General features: G+C 49.5%; 1 protein-coding gene across 1 annotated transcript; it reads right to left on the bottom strand.

Moving 5' to 3' along the window:
- Positions 1-203: 203 nt before the first annotated feature.
- Positions 204-6,680, bottom strand: Lypd5 (LY6/PLAUR domain containing 5). The gene is made up of 5 exons (XM_051162577.1): positions 6,514-6,680; positions 3,192-3,320; positions 1,668-1,844; positions 1,281-1,427; positions 204-761 (listed from the first exon to the last, which is right to left on the bottom strand). The coding sequence occupies exons 1-5, from the start codon at positions 6,662-6,664 to the stop codon at positions 499-501; spliced, it is 867 nt and encodes a 288-aa protein (XP_051018534.1). The 5' UTR covers positions 6,665-6,680; the 3' UTR covers positions 204-498.
- Positions 6,681-15,377: the final 8,697 nt, after the last annotated feature.

Below are 15,377 nucleotides of genomic sequence, written 5' to 3'. Positions count from 1 at the left end.
TGTGAGAAATGGCTTGTTTGGTTTTTTGTTTTGTTTTGTTTTGTTTTTGTTTTTCAAGACAGGGTCTCTCTGTGTAACCTTGGCTGTCCTGGACTCGTTTTGTAGACCAGGCTGGCCTTGAACTCACAGAGATCCACTTGTCTCTGCCTCCTGAGTGCTGGGATTACATGGTGGCATGCGCCACCATGCCCAACTAACTCGAGAAATGGGCTTCTAAGATGAGTGGCACAGTTTGCTGTGAGAGGTCACGAAAAGCTCATGCCTTGAAGGCTAGGTGCCTAGGGAGCCGCACCTGACAGCTGGTTAGATCTCAAGGGGCCTGACTCAATGCGCTGATGCATTCTGGGTATATGGGCCTTTAGCAGGAGGGATGGAGAGTGGAACGGAAGGTTGTGGCGGGAGGGACAGGAGTGTGGTTCTTATTTTCATGTCATTTTTAAGGGAGTCCACACTAGGGGCCACAGTGGTGGAGAAGAGGAGCCATCCTGGAGGTGCTGTCTATTCATGGAGCCCAAGGGACACCCCCAGAGCCATGAGCAGTAGTGGAGCAGCGAGCAGCAGCAGGGTCAGGCTCTGGGGAGCCCTGGCAGGGGCTGTGGATGTGACATCGGAGAGGGTCTGTGTCACCGAGTTTCTGTTGCAGAGGTGGCCCTCACAGCAGTAGCCCTGCAGGTCGATGGACGTCCAGGGGCTGGTAGTGCCCATGGTGGTGCAGGAGGGCCGGTGGCAGGTCCGAATGTACACAGGCACCGAGAAGTTGCCTGGGCAGACAGTAAAGAGGCGTCAGGCCTCAGTCCCTGGAGACATCTCAACATCTTAGGTCTCTCTGGGGACCAGGGCCACATTTCCTATTTATTTATGGTTTTTTGAGACAAGGTTTCTCTTTGTAGCCTTGGCTGTCCTGGACTCACTCTGTAGACCAGGCTGGCCTCGAACTCACAGCGATCAGCCTGCCTCTGCCTCCCAAGTGCTGGGATTAAAGGTGTGCGCCACCACAGCCCGGCTTCACATTTTTCCTTTCAAAGCCGACAAGCCTCCTCCCTCAGACCACAGCCATGCCTCCTCCCTCAGTCTACAACAGGCCTTTTCCCTTAAACCAGAACCATGCTTCTTTCCTCAGACCTCAGCCATATCCCTTTTTCTTGGACTACCCCCAAGCCTCCTCTGTCAGGGTGTCCTCCCTCAGACTACACCCATGCCTCCTCCCTCACACCAAGGCCACCTAGAGAACTATGCCTTCAGGCCATCAGAGCCTCCACATCGCTGTCCCAGCTCCTTACCAATGGTCATCCGGCCATTGCCCTGGAAACAGGCGCTCTGGTCCTGGTGGCACTGGACCCGGCGGGAGCTCTCAGGGGAACAGTCTTCTGGGCGGGTCCCCAAGCAGGCGTAGCACTCGGTGCCACTGAGCGTCGGTGGATCAGGCGCTTGGAGGAGACAGTAGATGAGATTTAGACCATTGCTTCCCGCTGGCCAGTGCAGGCTGCGCAGGGCACCTGCATGCCCAAAGAGGGAACCTGACCACGCACCGGCTCGGCTCAGCACAGGCAACGCCCTCTCCAGCCCCGCCCACTCCCTCTCCTGCCCAACCCCTCCTCCCATCTCTCCAGCCCCGCCCACTCCCTCTCCTGCCCAACCCCTCCTCCCATCTCTCCAGCCCTGCCCACCTGTGCTCAGGTTGGGGAGGGCGTCGTGGGTCCTGAGGTTAGTGTTGCAGAAGTCAGTGGCGCAGCCGCGGACCACCGCGTAATCGGGCGGCAGGGCGTCCTGGTTGGAGTTCATGGGGCCTGTGGTGGGGCCCGTCCAGCATCCTTTCCGGACCATTGTCACCAGGGAGCGGTATCCTGGGCAGGAGAGCATCAGCCCTGGAGTGAGCTCTCTCTCTCCTTCTCTTACACGGCTCAGTTTTATCTTCTCCTTCCTTCCATTCTATCTTCTGCTATCCTGAGTTTTTCCCTTTCTTTTTCCTTCCTTCCTTCCGTCCTTCCTTCCGTCCGTCCGTCCTTCCTTCCTTCCTTCCCAGGCTAGCCTCTAACTCACTATATTCCCAAGGATGACCTAGAACATCTGCTCCTCCTGACCCCGCCCCATCGTGAGTGCTGGGATGATGGCTTGCGCCGTTCTGTCAAGTGTCCATTTCATGTGTCCTCCTTCTCCGTCCCTCCCTCACCTCCTTTCCCCCTTCTTTATTTCATGCCCCGCATTCGCCCTCTTCGTTCCCTTCCTTCCTCAACTCTCCTCTGCCATCTTTCTGTTGTTTTTTTTTTTTTAAGGGTTTTATTTATTTTTAGTTGGTATGTGAGAGTGCTTTGCATGCAGAGTGCACGATGTGAGAGTGCACGATGCATGCAGGCAGTGCTCACAGAGGCCAGAAGAGGGCAGCAGTGCTCACAGAGGCCAGAAGAGGGCGTCTGATGCCCTGGGGCTGGAGGCACAGATGGTTGTGAGCCACGATGTTAGTGCTGGGAACCCAGCCAAACCTTGGTTCCCTGGAAGAGCAGCAGCCAGTGCTCTTAATCACCGAGCCATCTCCCCAGCCCTGTTTTGTTTGTTTTTTCAGAGACAAGGACTTATGTAGACCCAAGCTGGCCTAAAACTTGTTATGTAGCCAAGAGTGGCCTTGAACTTGTGATCCTCCTGCCTCCACCTTCCAAGTGCTTGGATTAGAGACTTTTTGCCATCATGCTGTTTCTCTCTTTCCCTCTGACAAGGTCTTGTCACGTAGTCCAGGCTAGCCTCAAACACACAGCATTGTTCCTAGATCGACATCCAGAGTGGCATGATCTCAGGTGTGAACCGTCAAATCCAGGCGTCACTTCTTCTCCCCCCATCCCCACTCTTCTCCTTCCACCTACCCTTACCTCTCTTCCTCCTCCTCTTTTTCTTTTAAAAAAATATTTATTTACTTATTATAATACAGTGCTCTGCCTCCATGTGCACCTGCATGCCAGAAGAGGGCACCAGATCTCATTATGAATGGTTGTGAGCCACCATGTGGTTGCTGGGAATTGAACTCGTGACCTCTGGAAGAGTAGTCAGTGCTCTTAACTGCTGAGCCATCTCTCTAGCCCCTCTTTTCCTCTTCTACTGCACGCACTTCTCTTCTCCCTCCCTCCCTCCGTTCTCTGTCTCCTCTTTGGTTCCCTGGCTGCACGTCTTTTCTTTTTTTCTCCCCTCCATCCAGTCCTCACCAGTATCCAGCGACAAGATCACCTCAGAGCACCCCTGAGGACAGGAGACAGTGGGGAGCTTCACGGCGCTGAGGTCGAAGGGCCCAAAGTAGGTGTGCTCAAAGCTGTAGCACTGCAGGGCTTGGGAGCCTAGAAGGATGGAGTGTGTTAGCAGGGCAGGGGGAACCGGTCGCAGGACCTAGGGCTCCACACAGTGTGGCACAGACACACACCAGGCTGCGGCATGTCCTGTCACTCTGTCAGACTAACGTCAGCAACTGCAGAGTCCACTCGGCATCACCGGCTGCCACCTTGACCCGTGACGACCTCGGCAATTCACGTAAGGGTCTGGGTGGTTTCCCCCAACAGACACCCCTGAACCATCTGCACCCGTAGCAGGAAGAGTGCGGGAGCGTACACACACAGCCAGCTCAGCAACACGACTGAACTCCAAGGGCTGGCACGGGTTTGTGCAAACCTCCTATTAAATGCCTGCGGAGCAAGATGGCTTAGCAGCTGAGGAGGCTTGCCGCCAAGCCCGACTGTCTGAGTTCTAGCCCCAGGACGCACATGGTGGAAGGAGAGCATCAACTCCTGTAGGCCGCCTTCTGATTTCTACATGTGTGCTGTGGCATGAGCCAGCACATACACACTCACACACACATGCACACATGCACACCACACACTACACACAAATGCACACACACACTATACACACACACACACATGCACACCAAACATCACACACACATGCACACCACACACACAGGCACACACACACACACACACACACACTCACACAGACCCAACCTCACACAAACACACACACTCACACAAACTCACAAAACCCAACCTCACACATTCCACACACACTCACATGAATCACACGCTTACATACACTCAAGCTTACACAAACACACACACACACTCACTAACACCACACACATGTGCATGCGCACACTCACTCAGACACATATCAGACATATTTTTTAAAAAGAACCTGAATGTTGTGGGAGAAAAAATCATGTGCACAATTACGTGGGTAGAAACAGCAGCAGCGGCTGGGAGTGGTGGCGGTGGTCAAACTTGTCCTTTGAGCATGAGAACTAGGGTTAGACCAACTGTCACCCTAGTGTGAGGGCAGCAGAGAGAGGGGATCCCTAGGGCAAGCGAGCCAGCTGGACTAGATAAACAGTAGGGTCTGGGTTCAAAGGAGGCCCTACACATGTGTACACACACACACACACACACACGACAGAAGGAACAAGGAAAAGAAATGCTCCCATCAAAGTTGTTAACATCAAAGTTGTTTAAAAATCATATATGGGGGCTGGAGAGATGGCTCAGTGGTTAAGAGTGCCACCTGCTCTTCCAGAGGTCCTGAGTTCAATTCCCAGCAACCACATGGTGGCTCACAGCCATCTATAATGTGATCTGATGCCCTCTTCTGCAGATAAAGCACCCATATACAATAAATAAATAAATAAATCTTTTAAGCCGGGCGTGGTGGCGCACGCCTTTAATCCCAGCACTCGGGAGGCAGAGGCAGGCGGATCGCTGTGAGTTCGAGGCCAGCCTGGTCTACAAAGTGAGTCCAGGATGGCCAAGGCTACACAGAGAAACCCTGTCTCGAAAAAACCAAAAAAAAAAAAAAAAAAAAAAAAAAAAAAAAATCTTTTAAAAAATCATATATGGATACAGGACATTTAGAAGCATGGAAATAAACATACAGAAAGAAAGACACATTCTAATATCCAAATACACACAGAAAGCACAGGGACAGTGGACATGTGTGTGGAAAATTACACACACATCTTTTTTTTCCCCCAAAGAAAGTGAAAGAGAGAAACTGTCAAATAATCTCTTTTCTTTTCTTTTCTTTTTTTTTGTTTCTTTTTCTTTTCTTTTTTTCTTTCTTTCTTTCTTTCTTTCTTTTTTTTTTTTTTTTTTTAGGGTCTTATGTAGCTTAGGCTGCTGGCCTGGAATTCACAACTCTGCTGAGCACTGGGATTTCCATCCTGCACCACCATGCAAAAGCATCTAAAAATGTAAAATGGTTGCCAAGCATAGTAGTGCATGCTTTTAATCCCAGCGCTCAGGAGCCAGAGGCAGCTGGATCTCTGAGAGTTTGAGGCCAGCCCGATCTACACTGAAAGTTTCAAACCAGGCAGGGCGACACAGTGAGATCCTGTCTCAAAATAACATTTTTTTTTTTTTTTTAGCACATTTTCTTTATTGTTTTGTAGAGGGAGGGAGGGAGCACAAATGTGCCACACCCCATGTAGGCAGAGGACAAATTTTTTTTTTAAGATTTTATTTATTATTTATACAATATTCTGCCCACATGTGTGCCTGCCCACCACAAGAAGGCACCGGATCTCATTACAGATGGTTGTAAGCCATCATGTGGTTGCTGGGAATTGAACTCAGGACCTTTGGAAGAGCAGACGGTGCTCTTAACTGCTGAGCCATCTCTCCAGCCCCCAGAGGACAAATTTTAAGAGTCAGTCATCAGCCTTGGTAGCAAGCACTTGTATGCACACACACACACACACACACACACACACACACACACACACACACCTACTTAGATATTGAAACCTGGTACAGAGAAACACAAGCAGTTGCTAACTTGGGGATGCACAGATACCAAACTGTGTCCAATGATGAGCAGACACACACAAATTAAACCTTGTGCAGCAGTGTTTTTGTTTTTGTTTTTTTTAATATATTTTCGCTTGTGAGCCTAGCCTTTAACAGCTGAGCCACCTCTCCAGCCCAGGAGTGGTTTTCTTTTTTCTTTCTTTCTTTCTTTCTTTCTTTTTTTTTTTTTTTAGTTTTTCAAGACAAGGTTTCTCTGTGTAGCCTTGGTTGTCCTGGACTCACTTTGTAGACCAGGCTGGCCTTTGAACTCACAGTGATCCTCCTGCCTCTGCCTCCCGAGTGCTGGGATTAAAGGCGTGCGCCACCATGCCCGGCTGAGTGGTTTTCCTAATGCCTTTCTAACTCTCTCCCCTCATGACCATCCATGCTCAAGCGAGTAAGTCCCTCTGCAGGAGGAGTAGGTTCAAGGAAGGAGCTAAAGTGTTTGCCAGCTCCAGGGAGAGCCCAGCTGCTTTCCAGTAGTAGCGCCAATGAAGGGGTGGGAGGCAGAAAAAGAAGACCCGTGTCAGAGGAGATGACAGTGTCGGAGGCGCAGAGGGGATGAGAAGGAAAGCACATATGGTCCTCACCACCTCATGATCTGAGAGGACCAGCCCCCTAGCCACCCTCCCTCAGACCCAAGAATCCTGGATCAGGTTCTTCCCCCCCCCTCCCCCTTTGATTCAGCCTAGGTCGGTACCTGTCAGGCAGAGGCCGCTCCCGAGGAGGCACAGCAGGAAGGTCCTGGGGATGCCCATGGCTGCCTGAGGAGCTGAGCTCTGACACCGAGGACAGCTCCTTCCACTCTGGCTTGCCCGTCGGGCTGGTTTCCCCTCCTGATCCTCAGGCATCCCGGGGCCACCCAGCCTGGCCGGGATTCCAGAATTCCTCCACCCCGCCCTTCACACCCTTCACGTGGGCTGTCTCCTCCTAGGTAATCACAGTCGGGGTGTGCTGAAATAAGAGGGGTGCGGACTCAGGCTGCTGGGTTCTGAGGAAGGCATTAGGTGCCTAGAGCTTTGACAGACTTTTGATTTTGCCGGTCTGTTTGCATTCTCCTCTGTCTGCTCTGTGCAGGTCTGCGATTGGTTCCCCCCCCCCCCCCCCCCGATTCCTGCTCTTTCCCCCACTCCAGTTCTCCAGCACTCAGTGCCCACGCAGACACAGGCTTATAATCCCGGGGTCAAATCTCCAGGCGAGACACCCAGATATCTTCTCTCTCCAGGGCCTTCTCTGACCTGTCTTCATGCCCCCCCAGGCCCCCCCCCCCCAGCATCCCCTGGTTGCCCCTCTAGAACTGGAGTTACAGACAGTTGTGAGCTGCCATGTGGGTGCCGGGTATTGAAATCAGGACCTCCAGAAGAGTAACCAGTGCTCTCAACCTCTTGAGCCATCTCTCATGACAAGGAATGAATAAAGGAAGGGAGGAAGGAAGGAAGGAGCACCAAGAGAGAGAGAGAAATAATGATCACGCACGGGACGCAGAATGACAGGTTGCGGCTGGGGCTCAGTTGGTAGAGCGCTTGCCTAGAATACATAAAGTGCGAGGTGGCGCACGCCTTTAATCCCGGCACTCCGGAGGCAGAGGCAGGCGGATCGCTGTGAGTTCGAGGCCAGCCTGGTCTACAAAGTGAGTCCAGGACGGCCCTGTCTTGAAAAACCAAAAAAAAAAAAAAAAAAAAAAAAAAAAGAGAGAGAGAGAGAGAGAGAGAGAGAGAGAGAGAGAGAGAGAGAGAGAGATAAGGACACAATCTGGTATCGGCAGACGTAAACGCAGACACATAGACAAACTCAGAGGGAAGGGAGACAGGATGTGCAAGCAGAAGATGTTGATAAATGCTTATTAAGTAAATGGAGTACCACCCGCTTCCACAATGCCTGTGTTTAACACTGATGGAGATTTGATATGAAGAAGGTTGGTTGAGAAAGATCCTGAATCAGTGACTGAGGTGAGAGTCGGGGCGGGGCTTGGCAGGACTGACCAACAACGCAGACGCCATTTCTGTCAGCTCCAATACCTTTGTCCCTTCCAAGGCTGGTGAGGACGGAATTATATAAAAGGGCTGGGGGCTGGGCATGGTGGCTCATGCCTTTAATCCCAGCACTCGGGAGGCAGAGGCAGGGGGATCGCTGTGAGTTCGAGGCCAGCCTGGTCTACAAAGTGAGTCCAGGACAACCAGGGCTACACAGAGAGACCCTGTCTGGGAGTGGAGGGGGGAGAAGAAGGCTGGGCATAGAGGTATAGCCCGTCATCCCAGCACTCAGGCGGAGGCAGGAGGATCAGAATTCAAGGTCATGCTGGCAGCATAGGGAGTTCAGAGCCAGCCTGTGCTACAGAAGACTGTGTCTCAAAACAAAAACAAAAGGCAGGGGGCCGAGGAGGAGACGGGCCAATCAATGAAGTGTCTGCCTCTCTGCAGCTCTGAACTCTAGCATCCATGTGCTTGGCAAAAAGCCAAGAGCATCAGATTGTGTCTGATGCTGGGCCATCAGAGGCAGGAGGACCCCTAGAGCAGCCCACCTAGCTGGCTGGGTGGGTTCTGGGTATGGTGAGGGACTGTCTCAAGACAGACCTCCAACCGTTTTCCTCCACAGGCACACATGCACATGTGCACATACATATGTCACACATACCATACCCTCTACCCTCCACCCTCTCTACACACATATACATAAAAGATTTTGTGGAGGGTGTTTTTATTTGTATTTATATATTTGTTTGTTCTTTTTCTGTGGATGGGTGTTAGCTTGCACTGTGTGCATGCAGTGTCTGTGGAGACAGGAAGAGGACATCAGGTCCCCTGGAACCGGAGTTGCAGACAGTTGTGAGCTACTTTGTGGGTGCTGGGATTCTAAGCCTGGTCCTCTGGAAGAGCAGCAGTGTTCTTAACCGCTGAGCCATCTCTCCCTCCCTCCTGTCTCTGTCTCTCTTAGTCTCTGTCTCTGTCTCTCTGTCTCTGTCTCTGTCTCTCTCTCTCTGTCTCTCTGTCTGTCTCTCTCTCTCTCTCTCTCTCTGGGGCCTGGGAGCTGTGTCTTTAAAATACAGTCATCAGGGGAGAGAGGGCCTTATCTGCCAGTCTCTGTGGCAGGGCAGGATCCTGACACTGATAAGCCTCAGTGAACAGGCCTAGTTGGTTCAATCAGAGAGAGAACTTATTGCAGTCTCAGGGAAAAAACTCCATGTTCTCAGTGGATCTCCTGGAGTGACCTTCTGCTGACATCTCCCAACACCTCCCAGTACTAAAAACCTCCCACCCTCGCACCCTCCCACCTCTTGTTTTAAGGGAGCAGAGTTTAATCTTAATTTAGGGCAATGGTATTGAAAAAGATTTCCTTTTTTTTTTTTTTTTTTTTTTTTTTGTTAAAACACCAGCAACAACAATCCCTCCCACACACATGCCCCCCCCAAAAAAAACCCAAGCCATTTTAAATTTTTAATTTAAATTTTTATTTTTGAAAAAAAATTTTTTTTTTTTTAAATTTTTGAAACAAGGACTTGCTATGTACCCCATAGTGGCCTGGAACTTGGTGTGTAGACCAGGCTGGCCTCAAACTTACAGAGATCCACCTGCCACTGCTTCCAGAGAACTGGGATTACAGGTGTGCACAACCACTCCAGCTAGACATTTTTTATTACACTTATTTGCTTCGTATGTGTGCACACACGTGTGCACACGATCTCAAAGGCGCACATACACATATACGAAGCTCATGTATGTGGAGATCAGCGTGCTGTCCCCTTCTAGAGCTCACTGGTTAGTCTTGAGCCTCTGGCCAGGGCATCTCAGGCATCCACCTGTCCCCACCTTCCCTGAACTGGGACCAGGAGTGTGCGTACTGGCACTGGCTTTCTTTCTTTTCTTTCTTTCTTTCTTTTGTTCTTCTTTTCTTTCTTTTCTTTCTTGTCTTTCTTTCTTTTTTTTTTTTTTTGGTGGTTTTTCGAGACAGGGTTTCTCTGTGTAGCCTTGGCTGTCCTAGACTCACTTTGTAGACCAGGCTGGCCTCGAACTCACAGCGATTCGCCTGCCTCTGCCTCCCAAGTGCTGGGATTACCCGCCCTCTTTCTGCGTGGACTCTGAAGACTGAACTCAGGTCTCCAGGCTGGTGTGGTCCAAGCACTTTACCTATAGGCTATCTCACCGGCCCTGTGTCAGGGTGGTCCCATGTGGTCCAAGCTGGCCTCCACCTCCCACGTGCTAGGATTACGAACCTGCACCACCAGGCCCATAGCAAGTGCACCTTTTCTGATGGAGACGCCAAGCCCTTGGGGCCAGTTACAGAGACAGGCTCCCCTGTTCCCCTCTTGCCTGGCCTCTGCCCCTCCCATCGGGATTCACTTCCCAGAACCTGCTTGGCATCCACATTGTTTTTCTTGTTTTCTCTGGTTTGGCTTTCTGCTGGGGGCACGGTCCCCATGGGGTTGGGCCCTCTAAGGAGTGGAGTCTAGCTAGAAAGGCTAGGCTTTTGCACTTATTGTGGAAGGTGGCAGAATTGAAGGATGGAGGTTTAAAGAGTAGGCAGCATCTCTCCCTGTCTCTGTCTCTCTCTCTCTCCCCCACCCCCCCCCCTGCGATCTTGTGTGAGCAAGTGTGTGCTCTTGTATGAGAGTCTGTGTGTATTATCTTGGGTGTGATCTTGTGTGGAGTGTGTCTCCGTGTGTGTGTGTGTGTGTGTGTGTCTCCGTGTGTGTGTGTGTGTATGGGTGTGTGTGTGTGTGTCTCCGTGTGTGTGTGTGTATGGGTGTGTGTGTGTGTGTGTGTCTCCGTGTGTGTGTGTGTGTATGGGTGTGTGTGTGTGTGTGTCTCCGTGTGTGTGTGTGTGTATGGGTGTGTGTGTGTGTGTGTGTGTGTGTCTCCGTGTGTGTGTGTGTGTGTATGGGTGTGTGTGTGTGTGTGTGTGTGTATGGGTGTGTTCTTGACTGATAGCCTCAGGTGAGTGTGAAGACACTGAGGTGTCACACGAAGGGTTCCCTATTATGGGAGAGGCTGTGACTGCAGGAGGCGGTGACTCCAAAGCGTCCTCTTGGGGTTCCCAGGGAGTTCACCATTCTCCCTGCAGCCTTCTGAAGAAGTGAGAGGCCCACCCACACCCCTAGCTGTAAATGAAACGTTTAGGAAGCCTGTCAGCCAAACCAAAATAAACAAATGACTGGGCCTCATGTCACAGGACAAAAAGGACAACCAATTCAGTTTAATCTGATCCCTGAGTCTGAGTGTTCCTCTGACCTTCTGACCTCAACACAGAACTGTGGTATGCGCAGTCTGCCACCTAAGTAAGTTGTTGGACGGTCCATGCAGGAGGAATAGCAAAACAGCTCTGGAACTCCTGGAATGCAGCCCACCGGTTAGCAAACCCATGATGGGTGTGTCTCGGTGAGCCATAACCTCGAGAACTGCGTGTTCTGAGGACTTCATGCAGTTATGGAGTATACCTCTGCTTGTTACCTCTGCGTTCCTTATAATCCCCTTAATATGTGAATTGGGTGAGTACTGCAAAGGGGGCTCCAAGCCCCTCACTGGGCATCATCATTGGCATATAAGCAATAACAATGCTTGATCTCTTTCAGGCATTGCTGCTGGGGCAGATTAATGATTTAACCCACCATCTCTGAAAACAACCGGCAGATGTAGATTACTAACAATGATCACTACCCTTGGAAAGAATTCGGAAAAATAGATTGTTCAATGAGGTTAGGTAAAGATGTTTCTGCTAGTGGCTCTGACTTAGAAAGTCTTAGGGAAAAACAGACTGTTTAGCAAAGCAAGGTAAAGGTGTTTTTGCTGTTGGCCCTGATGCAGGAAATCTTAGGGGACAATTGAAGTTAAGAGAAAGTACGCTCTTATCAGTAAAACTGGGGACTTTTTGAGGTTGGCCAAGCAAGAAGAATGGCCCATAGCAGCATTGGCTGACGGGACTCTTTCGAGCTGGGCTGGTGACTGAGATGACGATGATTTCCTTATTCTATTTTTCTGCCCTCAGCTTCCTGATATGATTTAATAAAACATATTAATGAGTGGATGAGCACCTTTAGGACTTAAAGTAGAAATGGCTGATTATTTTTATATAGGAGTTTAGGTTTGCGATTCCTTTAAGATCTTCATAAGATTGCTTCTTAAGATAATTGATTCCTTCTTTGTAACCGCAAACTGCAGCCTGCCAGCAAAGAAAAGCTGGCTGGGAAATTCCCTTGCTTGCTTATGCCCTGTTGAACATGTAACAAGTTGCTTATGTACAAATGTATGTGGGTTCTCAGAAATAACTTAATTCATGTTTGTTCCTCCTCCATAATAGGTAAAATATTTGATCACATGAAGGTATTGGGGCACATGATTTTCTTAGGTATAGAGAGAGAGAGTGTAAACACATCGTGATTTTTTTTGTAACTGCTTGAAAGATTTTTGTTGGGGCATGTGAACTGTGAGATCAGAAGACGAAAAAGGATAAGAAAATGGATAAGAATAAAAATAAGGATGAAAATAATAGAATAATAAAAAGAAGAAACAGCTTGCTAAAACCTACCTCCTGAAGTCTGTCTCACTTCATCGTCTAGTGCAAGTGTGTATGTGCGCGTGCATGTGCGTGCGCGTGCATGCATGTGTGCGTGCACGTGCGTTCACGTGTGTGCGCGCATGCGCGTCCTCGCCTGGAGCCATCGGCTTGCCCCCATCTACGGAAGCGGTTGCCTGTAACTACGTGTTCCGGCCTGGAAGGTTGCCCTCAGAGAAAGCCTACAGGGTCACCAGCCAGCCAGCCACAGGATTCACGTCCCACCTCAGTTTTCCCCCAGTTGATGTCGAAGCTGGACTTCGATAGTGGGTGAATGAATAAACACAAGAAGCATTAAACCAGGGGCTGGAGAGATCGCCCAGTGGCTGAGAACAGTGGCTGCACCTCTAGCGGGTCCGGGTTCGATTCCCAGGACCCACAATGGCGGCTCACAGATGTCTGTAGCTCCGGTCCAAAGGATGCATCTCACCAGGCATGCACATGGCAAATACCTACACACATAAAATAGAAATAAATAAACAAATCTTTAAAAAAAGAAGAAAAAGTATTAAACCAGTGTAGAAGCCAGGCGGTGATGGCGCATACCTTTAATCCTAGCACTGGGGAGGCAGATGCAGGTTAATTTGAGGCCAGCCTGGGTTACAGAGTGAGTTCCAGGACAGCCAGGGCTACACAGAGAAACCCTGTCTCAAAATAATACATACATACATACATGTGACCCCACAACTGGTCAGCCCTAAATGGGACATGTGTATCACATCGCTTCCCCAAAACAGCTCTGGAATCGATGCAGAAGAGGACAGAAGATAGTAAGAGCCAGCGATAGCAGGAGACACCAAAGAAACGGTTTTGCAGACAAGTCCGGTTACACACGTGAACTCACGGTGGTGTGACTGCGAGCTCAAAGCAGACAACAGTCTCAGCCCAGAAATGGGGTTGGGGAGTGGGGGTGGGGGATCGTTTTGGCACTAAACCTCAGGGCTGGCAAGAAGCCATAGGCGTTCATAGCTTCCGGGAGAGCGAGACTCGGCTTTGGTTAACAATGCAACCCCTGGGAAGGCAACCGTGCTCCGCGCACAACTTCAAATGTCTGTTCCCACACTCATTTTTCTCAGCATTTCATTTTTGTAAGCAGTTTACCCAATATCTACAATATCTGCCGTCTGTTTCCAGCTTTGCCGTTCGCCGGCCAGAATCCCCCACAATGTTGATACATAGAAGGAGACACATCTTGGAAAATCAAGCAATGGTTTAAAAAAAACAAATAAACTGTGTGTGTGTGTGTATTTGTGTTTGTGTGTGTGTGTGTGCGAGCATGCCACAGTGCCACACGTGGAGGACAGAGGACAATCTTGGCTATGTCTCCTGCCACGTTTGAGACAGAACCTTTCCCCTGATGCTCACTGTTGGGTTTGTCAGGTGAGGTGGCCTATGGATTTCCCAGGATCCTTCTTGTCTCCACTTCCCATCTCACCACAGAAGCACTGGAATTACAGCTGTTTGGTTCCATGCCTAGCTTTTCGTGGGTCCTGGGCATTTGAACTCCGGTCTTCATGCTTGCATAGCAAGCGCTTTACCCATTGAGCCATCTTGCTAGAACCAGCAATGATTTTAGTTTATCTTGCAGACGGAGTCTTAACTATGTAGCCCAGGCTACCCCGCAAACTTGCCTTTTCCTGCCTCACTCTTCCCAGTACTGGGGTTACGTGCACCGTCGCCTAGCAAACAATGGTTTGTTTGTTTGTTTGTTTGTTTATATATTCTGCATTTAATGTGTGTGTGTGAAGGCATGTGTGTGGAAGCCAAAAGATATCTTGTTGGATGGAATTCAGGTCATCAGATTTGGCAGCAAGCACCTTTATCCACTGAACCGTCTCATCACACATATATCCCCCCTCCCAAACCCCTCTCATCACACATATCCCCCCTCCCAAACCCCTCTCATCACACATATCCCCCCTCCCAAACCCCTCTCATCACACATATCCCCCCTCCCAAACCCCTCTCATCACACATATCCCCCCTCCCAAACCCCAAGCAATGTTTTTGTTTATTTTCTTTTTGTTTTGCTTTGTTTTGTTTTGCAAGGCCTCATTATGGCCCTGGATGGCCAGGCTTGAAACTCTCTTTGTAGACCAGGCTGGCCTCAGACTCACAGAGATCCTCCTGAGTGTTGAGACTAAAGGTGTGAGCCACCATGATAGGCTCCGAGCTATTGCTTTTTAAATAACTCATTAGCTAAAAGTCTTTTATGACCCAATAATTTAAAAAAATATCTAATATTCCTTAGTTTAAATGACCCCATTAATTTAGCCTGTGGTAAATATAGCGACTTAGCCATTACAAAAGTTAGCCCCTAAATCACTTGACATTTCACCCAGCCAATGTTTGTTTCCATGTGTTGTCTGCCGTGAGGCTGTTTTCCCCAAGGACTCAGCTCCACGCCTCGTCAGAAACCAAGTCCTCTATATGGCGCGCCAATATTTTCTTTTGTTATTTCACACACCCCACTTGGAGTGTCAATATTTCTTTCGCAGAGCAGATTTTAATTTTTAAAAAAAAATTTAGTGCAGTGGTATGCATATGGTTCACACTGTTGTATCAATATCTGGAAGGTTCCATCTTGCAAAAGGGGAATTCCAAGCCCATTAGACAACCTCCCCTCCCCCCTTCTCTCACCCACTCTCACTTTTTTTTTTTTTTTTTTTAAATGTGAGGGCTGGAGACACACATTCAGTCTCCATATTAAGTTTTCTTTTCGTTCTTTTTTTTTTTTTTTAAAGATTTATTTATTATTATGTATACAGTGTTGTCTGCTTGTACACCCGCAGGCCAGAAGAGGGCATCAGGTTACATTATAGATGGTTGTGAGCCACCATGTGGTTGCTGGGAATTGAACTCAGGACCTTTGGAAGAGCAGGCGGTGCTCTTAACCACTGAGCCATCTCTCCAGCCCCCACCCACTCTCACTTTAATCCATTTCCTGTTACAATAACTAAAATGCAACAGGCTGGAAGGTTTATAAAGTATCGAGGTGGTTTTAGCTGGTGATTCTGG

This window comes from Acomys russatus, chromosome 19 (assembly GCF_903995435.1).
Source record: "Acomys russatus chromosome 19, mAcoRus1.1, whole genome shotgun sequence".
NCBI classification, from domain to species: domain Eukaryota; kingdom Metazoa; phylum Chordata; class Mammalia; order Rodentia; family Muridae; genus Acomys; species Acomys russatus.
This window is presented reverse-complemented; position numbering and strand designations above follow the sequence as displayed.

Excerpts from the sequence above, each read along its gene's own strand:
- Lypd5 (XM_051162577.1), bottom strand. The coding sequence starts at position 6,664 with ATGCCTGAGGATCAGGAGGGGAAACCAGCCCGACGGGCAAGCCAGAGT. Across the intron at positions 3,321-6,513 it reads GAGCGGCCTCTGCCTGACAG|GCTCCCAAGCCCTGCAGTGC; the intron begins GTACCGACCTAG and ends CCATCCTTCTAG. Across the intron at positions 1,428-1,667 it reads CCTCCCCAACCTGAGCACAG|CGCCTGATCCACCGACGCTC; the intron begins GTGGGCAGGGCT and ends GTCTCCTCCAAG.